General features: G+C 39.9%; 1 protein-coding gene across 1 annotated transcript; it reads right to left on the bottom strand.

Moving 5' to 3' along the window:
• Positions 1-1,954: 1,954 nt before the first annotated feature.
• LOC108244145 (T-cell surface antigen CD2) lies at positions 1,955-12,736 on the bottom strand. Its single transcript, XM_017430053.3, has 8 exons — positions 12,442-12,736; positions 9,155-9,442; positions 8,777-8,850; positions 8,448-8,622; positions 8,298-8,327; positions 8,040-8,117; positions 4,954-5,207; positions 1,955-3,271 (listed from the first exon to the last, which is right to left on the bottom strand). Exons 1-8 carry the CDS (start codon positions 12,485-12,487, stop codon positions 3,179-3,181), a joined length of 1,038 nt encoding a protein of 345 aa, XP_017285542.1. The 5' UTR covers positions 12,488-12,736; the 3' UTR covers positions 1,955-3,178.
• Positions 12,737-13,377: the final 641 nt, after the last annotated feature.

The raw sequence follows: 13,377 nt of genomic DNA, 5'->3' as shown, positions 1-13,377 counted from the left end.
TTCGGTTCGGCCACCAATCAGGAAAAGCACAGACTACAACGGACAATAAGATCTGCAGAGAAGATTATCGGTGTCAGCCTGCCCCCCATCCAGGACCTGTACCTGTCCAGAGTCAGGAAACGGGCGGGAAATATCTCTGCAGACCCAACACACCCCGGACACGAACTGTTTGAACTTCTCCCCTCTGGGAGGCGCTACAGATCTCTGTGCGCCAAAACAACCAGACACAGGAGCAGCTTCTTCCCTCAGGCTGTCTCTGTGTTAAACAGCTGAAACAGGACTCAAACTCAAACTCCCAATTACTTCAACTTTTTTTTAACAAACTGCACATACTGTATATTATGTTTATATATATCCAGTTATTCATATGTATATATGTATCTCTGTGCATATACATCTATATTGTACATATACATCTTCATCTTCCACAGACTAGGACTACTCAAAGAGAGTGTTGTGAACCGGAGACAAATTCCTCGTGTGTGCCTACACACCTGGCAATAAATCTGATTCTGATTCTGATTCTGATTCTGGAGGAGTTCTGGCCCACTCTCCTTTGTAACGTTGCTTGAGTTTGTCTCTTAAGGTCCCATCCAGAGCATTTCAGTCCGGTTGAGGTCTGGACCCTGACTGGACCCTGTTTTTGTTTTGTTTTTTTAATTTATTCTTTTTCAATTTGCAATACAGAGTTACAACTTAAAAAGCAGAAATATCCTCAGATCATTCACTGTCCTTTTTTTTCCTTTTCTTATTTATATGAACAAAGTATATATCAACTAAGAACAGTATGGAAGAGAAAGAAAAAAAAAAAAGTTCATTGTCAACTCTGTAAAGTACCCAAACCATCAGCCCTCCACCACTGTGCTTGACATTTAGTATGAGGTGTTTGTGTTTATCTGCTGTGTGCGGTTTTGCTGTAAACATCTCTATTTTTGGGAGCGGTTTCCATGACGCTTTTTTTGAGTGAAGCAGACTTTCTGCTGCGGTTCAGCAGTTCGTGTGAAAGACAGTGAAGCGTCCTGAGCCCAGGTCTCAGAGTGGACATTTTCAGACCCCTTTTAAAGGAAGACTCAAGATGTGAAATCTCACATGTGCACCACGGACGGCTGCTCTGCCCATGCACGAGTGGATCAACAATAAAAGACTGCATGTGCGCTTTGTTGAAAGCCTGGCATCAGCGTTGCTAGGTATATACAATGATTACTGTTTTTATAAGATCGTTTTAGGCTCCTTTTCTGTGCACGTGTTCTCCAATCACAACACAGCTAATCTTACAACCTCCCCCCTCAGAGAAAGAGCATCTCACTCAGCACAAATGACAGTTTGAGTCAAAACACAACCAGGCCGATAGTTTGTCATTTCCTAACTGGCAACCCTGCCTGGCATGGAGACTACAGTGGACTGATGTGCACATCCATGTAAACGTGTTTTTTTCTTGTTGATTCACCAAATAACATTGAAAAAACTCCTTCTGGTGTAAACAGGGCCTTGGTCTCATCTTGTGGTTCATTCAGAGGAAACTTTGCCAACCTGTAGGTCGTGCCGCAATCTTCTTTTTAGAGGTTCTTTCTCCTGCAACTGATCCAAACAGGACACACTTGTTCAGTCTATTTCTAATTGTCCTGTCATGAACTTTAACCTTTAACCTGCTAACTGAGGCCTGTAGAGTCCAGCATGGAGCTCTTGGGGTTTTTCTCGTCTCTCTGAGCGTTGCACGGTCTGACCTTGGGGTGAATATGCTGGAACGTCCACTCCTGGGAAGTCCTGGGCCGTCTGAAATGTTTCCCACTTGTTGATAATATTTCTTTAAAATGTTTGGAAATTACCTTTAACCCTTCCTGGATTGATGAGCAGCAACAGCTGCTTTCTTTTAAAGGTCATTACTGATGTCTTTCCATCTTGGCATTGTGTTAACACACACCTCTGTGTGCAAACTCCTGCTTTTACAGAGGCACTCAGACTGCTGATAATCAGATCAACAAATATATTTAATGTCTGTTATTCTCTCAGTGCTTAAGTTGTCAGCTCTGAATGCAATCAGACCATTTCAGGGTTTAGTCTGCAGATTTTCCTTCTGTTTCACTTTTTATTAAATGAAAGGTTGAAGAGCAACAACACAATGGAGGAAACAGCAGAAGAAGCATAATTAGCTTTCATAGACCTTCTGAATATCAGCACGCAGTAAAAATAACAACATTTGTTCAAGTTTTGCAGAATAAAAGCCATAAATGTAAACAAAAGGTGGTTAAACTGCTCATCAAGAAAGTGTGAAGCAGCAAACGAGGAATTAAAGCAAAGAAACACAATTGAATTTTTGGCAGAATAATCTTGAGACGCCATCTCTCAGTTTTCATATCATTTCCTTTGGACACAGCTCTCTGCTGTTTGAGAAGCGTCTCTGTTTCTGAGAACTGTGAGCTTGACGTGTGCAGGAACAGAAAAACAAAAAACTATCCCAGCTCTTAACACGCTCGGTTTCAGGTCGTGGTTTCAGAGGAAACTGACAGCACAGATCTGAGAGTTTGTGGTTTTTCACCAGTTCAGAACGCTCTGACACTTAACTTGCACCTAAAATCTGTTTACAGGGGGGTGTTGGGTGTGTGTATATATATATATATATATATATATATATATATATAGTTAGATCTATCAATAAATCTATCACTATCTATATCTATCTATCCGTATATAAAAATATCTATACACCTTTTTCTCTCTAAGGTTAAAAACCACACAAAGTGAACTTTATCTGTTTTTCTGCTTCACACATTTACTTGAGACTGAAATAAACTTGTTCTAAACTGAAGAGACTTTATCTTATCTGAAGTTTACTCAAGTTTGAAGAAACTAAAAAACAGAGTTTTCCCAAGATATTACAACTTAAAGTTTCAGTGTTCTGCAGTATTTTTGCTAATTAAAATTATAGCAGGAGCTTGCTTTAATTAGTGCAGTTTAACTTTGATATAAATTTAGTTCAGCCTAAATATGTATTTTTAACCGTGCTTTAAATATAAATGTTGTAGATTTATTCAGATTTATTTTCTGTTTAAGTTTAAAGGTAATGATGTTTTTCAGTTAAAACATGAAAACTAAAGAAAAGTCATTTAATGGGGATAAAAGAGATTTGTTTCAGACGTGTAAAGATGTGATGAAGCTCATATTGTCTGAACTCGTGGTTTTAGACGACTTGTCCTCTGAGAGCTTTCTTCCTGGGTTTAGGAAGAGGAGGAGGCTGCTCTTCATCATCATTATTCTCAGCAGGTTGAGGCGCCTGAAGGAAGTAAAACACAGATGGTCAGACACGTTGGGGTCAGCCTTCATCTGAATTACATGTTTCCAGTGTGGTGATTTGGTTTTTCTATGGGTTTTGTTTGTTTTATTTTTATTCTTTGGTTTGGGGTTTTGTTTCGATTCTGTTGTATTCTGCTTTTTGTTGTCTCATGTTCATGTTGCATTTCACCCTTCCCCAGTCACTCACTTGCCTGTTAACCACGCCCATCTACACCTGTCCCGACTCTGTAATCACTCCACCTGTTCCCACTCACCTCGTTATCCTCAGTACTCAAGTACTCAAATACCCGGTCATTTCTCCCACTAGTCGCTGGTTCATTGTCTAAGGTTTGTCTAATGTCTGTCGTTGTTTGCCTATTGTCTTTCCGTTTCTTCATGGTTCCGTTACTCTGTGCTTATGCTCCGTTTGTCTTTTTGTTTTGCTGCCACGTCAGCTGTTTGTTTTCCTTTTGTGTATTTAGTTTAATAAATTAGTTTCCGTTCCCGTACAATGAGTCTGCGTTCTGGGTTCGCCTCCGTCTCCATCGTTCCTGACATCCAGAAGTCAAAACTGAGTGTTAAAGTTAAAAGAAGCAGAACACCAGCTAAAAGTATCAAAAGGTTAGCTAGAAGCTAAAAGTAGCATAAGAAAACAAAACTAGAGCCATTATGTTGAAGCAGATTTCAAAGAGAATTATGTTTTTGAAGGAATCCAGGGGATCTTAATGTTTTTCTATGGGGAAAATATCTGTAAATAAAGTCAAATATTTTGAAAAGTTACAAAAAACAATGGCCATAGCAGCCATCTACTGAATGAGCTGAATATTCTGATATATGAATGGTTAAAGGGGACCTATTATGCTTCCTTGAACAAGTCAGGATAGAACGAACCGCTCATTTCAGAATGAGCAGTTTTAGGGCTATGTCCCTTTTATGCAAATTAGCTGCTGTTGGCCACGCCCCCCAACCAGTGTCTAAAAACATAAAAGCTCAGTGAAGGATTAAACGCTGAGGATCGGACGCACATTTATATCGTTATTAATTCAAACTGAGGATTCTGACTTTGGGACAGGGGCACTTAGTGGTTCTGAACCGACATTTGTCAAGTAGGAGAGTGGTAATATGTGGGTCCAAAACCCGAGTGGTAGCAAGTCGGGACAGCAGCAGCCGACAACAGAACATTTTCCTTTTCCAGCAGAGATTGTTCAGCGGTAAAGCCAGCAGATCTAATGTGACGGTCCTCCTCCAATGAAGTGGGTGGAGCTCCACTTGGGTTGCTAGGTGAAGGGCCGGGCTCAGCTTAAGGTTGCTAGGTAACGGGGATTGTGATGCAACAATTACGAGGATTTTGAAACAGGTTGTTTTGCAGACACCAGAAAACATTTACTCACTGCTAAAAATCAGCTGGGTGTTTTTTTTTTTTTTTTAGCGCTTGGACTGTTTCTAGAAGCAGTAGATCCCCAAATAAAAGTACAAAAACATGCAAAAAGTGAATTTTGCATAATAGGTCCCCTTTAAAATAGCACAAAGTGTGCAGAACTAGTTGGACTGTAAAGCAAGTACAAATAAAAAAAAAGCAGAAAACGAATAGTGCGAGTTCAGAATAACCTCGACACACAGTTATACAGTAATGGTGAGAGGATCACATAAAGATCCAGGTGCAGATCCTCTATAGTTTCCTACCTGAGCAGGTCGTCTGGGCTGAGGTTGAGGTTGAGGCTGGCCCTCGGAGGGCTCCGGGGCTCTGGGGCGCTGATGTCGCTGCTGCTTGGAGCGGCTCTGTCGAGGACCGGTGTGGCCGGGCTGCTGCTGCTCATGGTGGTGGTGATGATGGTGGCGGCGATGCTGACTAGGAAGATTGTCAGGAAGAGGAGGAAGATGGTGATGATGGTTTTGTTGTTCAGTATTGGTCCAGCCCAAACGAAGCTCCTTCTCATCTGCTCAGGAAACAACAACAATCATCAGAGATGAGTCGATCCGGGAGAACATTGGGACATTGTGTAAAAAGTAAATTAAAACAGAATTCAATGATTTGCAAAGCATTGGAAAATGTTGCGAGGAGTTCAGAAAGGAGCTTTTAAAGACTCCGGGTGGTAAGAAAGAGCTTCCAGATGACTGGACTACTACAACAACAATGATTAGACAGACAGGTAGGAGGGTACTTGATGTGTCATCTGGAGAGAGAAAAGATGATGAGGAAACCTGGTGGTGGAATAGTGAAGTGCAGGACGTTGTCCAGAGAAAGAGGTTAGCCAGGAAGAAATGGGACAGTGAGAGGACTAAAGAAAGTAGACAGGAATATAGGGAGATGCAGCATAGGGCATAGAGGGAGTTAGCAAAGGCAAAACAGAAGGTGTATGATGAGTTGTACAGGAGGCTGGACACTAAGGAGGAAGAGAAGCAGGTTAGGCTTGTTAAATATGGAAACTGTAATGTTCTAACAAGAGAGGAGAGTGAGATGAGAAGATGAAAGGAGTACTTAAAAGATGGAAGGAGTGAAGAGAATGAAAGGGAAAGAAGAGTAGAGGTCAGAGTATCACTTCCACCTCTTCTTTATGGCAATAAAGAGTTGCAGAAAAACTGTGGACCAGGAAGTGGAAAAGATTAGTGAGGATGAAGTTCAGAAAGCTTTGAAGAGGACAAAGAAGAGGAAGACAGTTGGACCTGATGGCACCAGTGGAGGGATGGAAATGTCTAGGAAAGATGGCAGTGAGGTTTTTGACTTGATTATTCAGTGGCATTTTTAATAGTGAGAAAATGCCTGAGAAACGGAGGAGAAGTGTGTTGGTGCCAATCTTTAAAAACAAGGGTGATGTACAGAGTTGTAGCAACTACAGGGGAATAAAGTTGATGAGCCACACGATGAAGATCTGGGAGAGAGTTGTGGAAGCTAGACTTAGACACAAGGTGACTATTTGTGGGGAGCAATATGGTTTTATGTCAAGAAAGAGCACCACAGATGTCATCTTTGCTTTGAGGATGTTGATGGAGAAGGACAGACTGGGTCAGAAAGAGCTTCATTGTGTTTTTGTGGATTTAGAAAAAGCAAACGACAGGGTGCCGAGGGAGGAGCTGTGGTGTTGCATGAGGACATCAGGAGTGGCAGAGAAGTGTCAGCCTGGTACAGGACATGTATGAGGACATCAGGACATGTATGAGGACAGCAGGACAGTGGTGAGGTGTGCTGTAGGAGGGACAGTTCATAGTTTATCTTAGTCTGTTCTGCTGAGGTCCTAAGATCATAGTTTAGTTTATGTTAGTATAATTATATCTCAGTTTGGTTTGTTCCCAGTTTACTTTAGTATGACTTAGTCAGTTTTATTCTGCCTTTGCTTGTTTAGACTTATTTTAGTTTAGTAGTTAGTTTATCTCTTATCATGTCTGATCTGTTCAGGTGAGGTTTTTAAATCCTAGTTTAGTGTATGTTATATATCATAGTTTGGTTCTCCTCAGCTTATCTTTGGTTTCTCATGTTTTAGATATGTGTAGTTTCATGATTTTGTTCTGATATTTTAGCTCTATTTTTTTTTTTTTACTTTTCTTATTACCATCTTAGCTCGTTTTAGATGTTTAGTTTTAACTTTATATTGTTATGAGTGCTTTCATGATTTCATTTAGATTATCTTAGATTTCATTTTAGACTCTTATTTTTGTGTTTTCATGTTGTGAAGCACTTTGTATTGTCTTATTGCTGAAAAGTGCTATATAAATAAATTTGACTTGACTTGACAGATGGCTTCAATGTGGAGGTAGGAGTGCATCAAGGATCGGCTCTGAGCCCCTTCTTGTTTGCTCTGGTGATGGACAGACTAACAGATGAGGTCAGGCAGGAATCCCCGTGGACTATGATGTTTGCAGATGACATCGTGATCTATGGTGAGAACAGGGAACAGGTGGAAGAGAACCTGGAGAGGTGGAGCAGGTGGATCAGTGAGGCTACAAGGAGGTCAGAGGTCACAAAGGTGCAGAACTTCAAGGACTTAGGGTCGACAGTCCAGGAGGACGGGGAGTGTGGTAAAGAGGTGAAGAAGAGAGTCCAGGCAGGATGGAGTGGGTGGAGAAAAGTTTCAGGAGTGATTTGTGACAAAAGGGTGGCAGCAAAGGTCAAAGGAAAAGTTTATAAGACAGTGGTGAGAGCAGCTATGTTGTTTGGTTTGAACACAAAAAGACAGGAGACAGAACAGGAAGTGGCAGAGCTGAAGATGTTGAGGTTCTCCTTGGGAGGGACGAAGATGGACAGGATTAGGAATGAAGTCATCAGAGGTCCAGCACAGGTTGAAGGACTGGGAGATAAAGTTAGAGAGGCCAGACTGAGATGGTTTGGACATGTGCAGAGGAGGGACAGTGGGTATATTGGTAGAAAGATGTTAGAGATGCAGTAAGAGAGGACATGGAGGTAGTTGGAGTGAGGACAGAGGACGCAGAAGACAGAGTAAGTTGGAGGAGGACGACTTGCTGTGGAGACCCCTGACAAGGGAATAGCTAAAAGAAGAAGTCATATTTTGTAATCAGCAGAGTCAAAAACAATCTTATCAGATAAAATCTTTAAATTCTTTATCTATACTTAAAAAACATTGGAAATTTAACAAATATTGTACTTCAACTTGTATAAAAAAAACCAGTAAAAATGGGCCAAATAGTGAGCCTTGGGGTGCTCCAGATGAAATTTAAAAAGAGGAGTGGCTGATAGTGCTATATAAATTTATTTTAGCTGCTTTCAGTTCAGTGAGTTTCAGTGTGAACATGACTGATTATAAATAAAACATTACCCTCTAGTCGCTTCCTCCTTTTCCGTTTGCTCCAAACACAGCAAACAGTAACAATGATGATCAGCACCAGAACAATACCTGATGAAGATGATAGCATTAGTTACAAGACATGTAGACCTCCACAGGTGTGTGATGTGTTCACGTTTAACTCCATCAAGGCTAATTTCAACATATTTCAGTGTAACTACACACAATGTAATGCAGTAAGATATTCAGTAAATAGTTTAATTTATCAGCTCTGATTGAGAACAAACTCACCTCCTCCACCACCTACAATCCAAAGTATATCTTCAGGAATATGTGGAAAAAGTGGAAAAAGGAAACACAAAGGAGGTTCACTGAAATATTCACACTACATTTAAAACACTTAATAATTGGTTCTTTTTTTTAATCTCCATATATACTTACTCTCAACAAGGCAGTCATGAGTTGAAGGTTCGCTGGTTTTAGAACTGACTTTGTTGAAAACGTTACAAGAAAATTTTTGTGCTTCTGATTCTGAAGCTTCTTTTTCCAGAGGGTTTGTTGTTTCTTTGATCACTTTACCATCCTGAAGCCATTCAACCTGAACATCTTTAGGTTGCTAAAGAAACAAAAAAAAAAGACTCATTAGAAAATCAAGTCAAGTCTTTTACAACACATAATCTGAAAACTTAGAAAGTTTTTGAAAAGTTTTCAATAATCTGTGTGGAGCTACTCTACTTTGTTATAAAGATCCAAATACAAAATGTTCTCACCTGATCAAGAACACATGTAAAGATGACCTTTGACCCCTTACACTCTGTCGCTACTTTAGGCTTCAACACAGTGGCTGAGTAGATTTGATGAGATGAACAAAAGAAGAAGCACTGATGATTTAAGAGTTGGAATAATTAAACATTACAGTAAACTGTTGATTGATCTGTAGACATTTAATAAGAACTTCTGCTTTAACACAAATAACAAAACAAATCATAAACAGATGTGAAGGGAATATCTGAACATCTTTAATTGGTAAATGAAATAAAAGAGCGTGTAGATGTTCTTAATGACTGAGATCAGGAATAAAAAGAGAGGTGCAGTAAGTTAGATAAAAATACATGTAAAACAAGAAAATAAAGTCAGTTGGTACTTACCCAATACACATAAATGTGTTTTGGATGTAAATGTTTGATGTCCATTTCCATCAAAAACTTCACAGGAGTAATCTCCTGACTGCTCCTTCTTCACATTTTGAAGTATGTAGGATCCATCTTTAGCAATATTTTGTGCTTTTCCTGAGGTCACCTCCTCCTGTTTTGCCCTAACTTTAACTTCGTTGTTATATTTCCAGGTCAGTCGTTCCCCAGGTTTCAGTTTGTGTTTCAGAGGCACAAAAACTTTTGTTCCTGTTGCATTATATTGGTCACAGCCATCAGAAAACTCTGGAACAGAAAGAAAAATGAAAGAAGGTTATGATGAAAAGTTTAGTAGTTATTCATGTTAGGGTTAGGTCCAGAACGACCAGCTCTAAGTTTCTGGCCTTCAGGGGCAGAGCAACCTTAGATCATTGTAGGGGAAAAGCTGAATTTATTACCAGAATATTTTAAATGTTAATTTAAACCCAATACACATAAATTTATTGTTGATGCAGACTTTTGTTTTCCATTTACATCATGAACTTCATAGGAGTAATCTCCTAACTGCTCTTTCTTCACATTTTCAAGTATGTAGGATCCAGTTTTTGCAATATTTTGTACTTTTCCTGAGGTTACATCCTCCATTTTTGTCTTAACTACATCCTTGCCGTATTTCCAGTTCAGTCGTTCCCCGGGATTCAGTTTGATATTCAGAGGCACATAAACTTTTGTTCCTGCTGCAGCATAAAGGTCACAGCCATCAGAAAACTCTGGATCAGAAAGAAAAATGAAAGAAGGTTATGATAAAAAGTTTAGAAGATAGTCATGTTGAGAAAGTCCAGAACGACCAGCTCAGAATATGGTTCTGAGTGGGTTGCAACAAATTTCTTGATGTGCACACTCTTTCTCTGCAGGAGTTTGGTCACACACACAAGTTGGACCTGTCTGTATTCTAGTGATGACACATTAGTGTGTGCAGCGTGCATACACATCACTGAGCGTACACATCTCTTTGTTCAGGACACATTTAATGCCAAGTTAGGTTCTAATTACAGAAATCCTGGGTAGGTTGGAGGTGTGGTGCGGGGGGAGGGGTGGATGGTTGATGATGTGGCTGTGGCGTCTCCCCTGGTCACAGTGGACTTATTAATGAGCAAACACAAAAAGACATTATTCATTTTTTACAAGTCATGATCATCATAGGAGTGCAGGCGGTCCTTTTGGAGTGGCAGAGCACACCACTTAGATAATGGTCGGGGAAAAAATTGTTTTTATATTATTTTAAACCTTCAGCCTTATATTTTAAAAAACAGATGTAGTTTGACTCTGTTAACACTCTTATTTTGATTAGTTTGTGGAAAGATCCTCATATCTGGGTTCAGATCGGTGATGTAGTAGCTTATTTTGTCCACTAGATGGCTCTAGCACCCTGTCACAAGCAGAAACTTGACATCATCAAAAGTAGATAAAACAAACCAAATTCAGCAGAATCAGTGTTTTATCCAGCAAAGCAGCAAATATGCCAACAACAGAGCCTTTGTGTAAATTGTCCTCAGCCAAAATAGAACTTTGAAGATGTGAAAATGTTACGTTTTTATTGTGTTAGAGCAAATTAGGTCCTCAAACTCATTTACAGAAGTTTGTTTCCCTAACTTTCTGGTTGCACAGTGTTTCCAGATGTTACCAAAATAATCTAAGCAGTGTAGAAGATGTAATTAAGAGCTGTATGTCTTATTAAAACCTCTGGTTATATTAGGAGCTTTCATTGAGACAGCAGTGGGGCCGGAAGTCTTCCTGTCGATTTTTAGATGGTTAAACTTAAAGAATACTTCACAACTAGTCTCACAGAAATTATTTAGATCTTATAAGAAATTTATGGATGTGGATTCTTTTTATTCTAAGCTTTTAACAGCTTTTAGTTTGATTAGGAGTAGTTTTAGAACGACAGCTGGCTGGGCCCTCAGTTCAATAGTACAAAGCGTATGTCTGTAACTCCAGAACTGCTCATCTTTTCTGACACCTAAAGTAAGTTTAACGCAGACGTGTTGCTCAGCTACACCTCGTTATCAGAACGAGATGTAGCGTGCTGTGGCACTGTTTGAGTTTTTTGTTAAAATCAACAAAGTTGGAGCAGATAGTGACATTTGAAGTTCCAAAATGGTCTGGAAATCTACCAGGAAGCAGCTTTTATTATTCATCTCTGCTCTCCTTATTGAACATAAGTTGTTTTTAAGTGATAATTGTTCAATCTGAAGCACATTAAAGCTCCAAGAGTCACGTTTCTGATGCGTTTATATCATTGACAGTTAGTTGGAACCCGAAGCAGAAGCTCCTTCCTGCTTTTAATCTTCCTGCATTTAGATTTTAGACTCCGAGCTGAACTGTAAAACCAAACCCAACAACTCTGAAAACGCCGCCAAGGGTGTTGGCATCAATTTTTCAGATTTAGTTCAAGCTCAGTTATTAAAAATCCCCAACATTTTGTTTGTTTGTTGTTTTATGTGAAACATACTGCTTCTCTCTTCTTCAGATTTCCCACAAGCTTAGATAAGAAACAACAACAATATTTTAAGTCTTGCATTTGATATTTTCCAATAAAGTTGACTTAAAATCAACTACTGCTGTGATTAAAAGATGAGTGAGTTAACTAAAGCTCATGTATATTACATGTTTACTACTGAACCTGACTGAATTTATAAAACTAGTAAGTGAAAGTGGGAGGACAAAACACTAGTCAATTTTTACATGTTTACAGAAAAGACTTAAAGGGGAATTGGGTACATTTTACCCTAAGGGAGATTGAGTTATTTCTGAACCGAATTCTATTTAGGAATATAACATTTTTTATATTATCTTTCCATCCTAGCATGTATTCTTTGCTACGACATCATAAACTTGCAAATATTTAATGTTTAGGATGTGTTCTTTAATTCGGCTACATTAAATTAGCTTAAAATGGACCATAATGGCATCTTGTTTCAATCCATTAGCTGATTGCTTTGCTGTTGCTGGTTTCTTCCGTCAAAATTGACAAGACACGATCGCAGCAGTGTAAAGCAGTAGAAAAGGTTAATATATAATAAAATAACTGTGGCTTTATGAAATAGGTTCAAGCCGAAAAAACAGGTGGGTTTTATAGATGCTCGATATGCTTTAAATGATCTTATAAACAGCATGTAAATGCCGCGAACAACAATAAAAACTTTAATTGACAGTTTTCCAAAGCGGGTTTCGCATTAATTTTTTGACAGAATGCCATTTAAGTTAATTAGCCATTAACATTCAAGCAAAGAGACGTGTCTTACCGACTAAGAAAAGACCAAAGGCGAGTGTCAGGAGACGGGTAAACATGTTCACTGCTGTCTCACGCCTCTCTCCTCCTTTTTGTATTAATTCCCCACGTCCTTAATCCTGCCTTGGGACAAGAGGGACACCGAAGACCAGTCCTCTCCCGCCGCTGAGGGGCCAAATCCAATAAAACTCGGGGAGTCCGCGCCGAACACCGGGCGGAGCCACGGGGGATAAACCGAGCCCCTAATCCAGAGAAACCGAGTCCCGACCGGAGCGTTCACACGGTCCACACTCTGACATGACTGATCCGGTTTAACACGGGAGGAGAGACTGAAGGAGAGGCAGGAGGAGAAGGAGGGGGAGAGTGGCCGGAAGTTAGGTGACGGTCTGGAGGAGGAGTGGAGGAAACAGGGAGGTCCCAGGTGGAGGAAAACCCGCCAGATCTCAGCCAAAAACACTGATTCTTCTCTGACAATTTATTTCTGCTTCATTCTCATCACTGAGCAAATCTGGATAAACACGAGCGACAGAAAGAGGTGTGACATCTGTAGAGTCCGACATGGAGCTCTTGGGGTTTTTCTCGTCTCTCTGAGCGTTGCATTGTCTGACCTTGGGGTGAATTTGCTGGGACGTCCACTCCTGGGAAGATCAGCAAATGTTTCCCACTTGTTGATAATCTTTCTCTAAAATGTTTGGAAATGACCTTTAACCCTTCCTGGATTGATGAGCAGCAACAGCTGCTTTCTTTTAAAGGTCATTGCTGATGTCTTTCCGACTTGGCATTGTGTTAACACACACCTCTGTGCTCCAGAGCAGCAAACTCCTGCTTTTACAGAGGCGCTCAGACTGCTGATAATCAGTTCAAATCAGTAAACTAAAAGCAGAAGAAGCATAATTAGCTTTCATAGACCTTCTGAATATCAGCACACAGTAAAAAGCTTGATGTGTGC

The sequence above is a fragment of the Kryptolebias marmoratus genome, linkage group LG23, assembly GCF_001649575.2.
Source record: "Kryptolebias marmoratus isolate JLee-2015 linkage group LG23, ASM164957v2, whole genome shotgun sequence".
NCBI classification, from domain to species: Eukaryota; Metazoa; Chordata; class Actinopteri; order Cyprinodontiformes; family Rivulidae; genus Kryptolebias; species Kryptolebias marmoratus.
The sequence above is the reverse complement of the archived record's forward strand: the minus strand, read 5'-3'. Positions and strand labels throughout refer to the sequence as shown.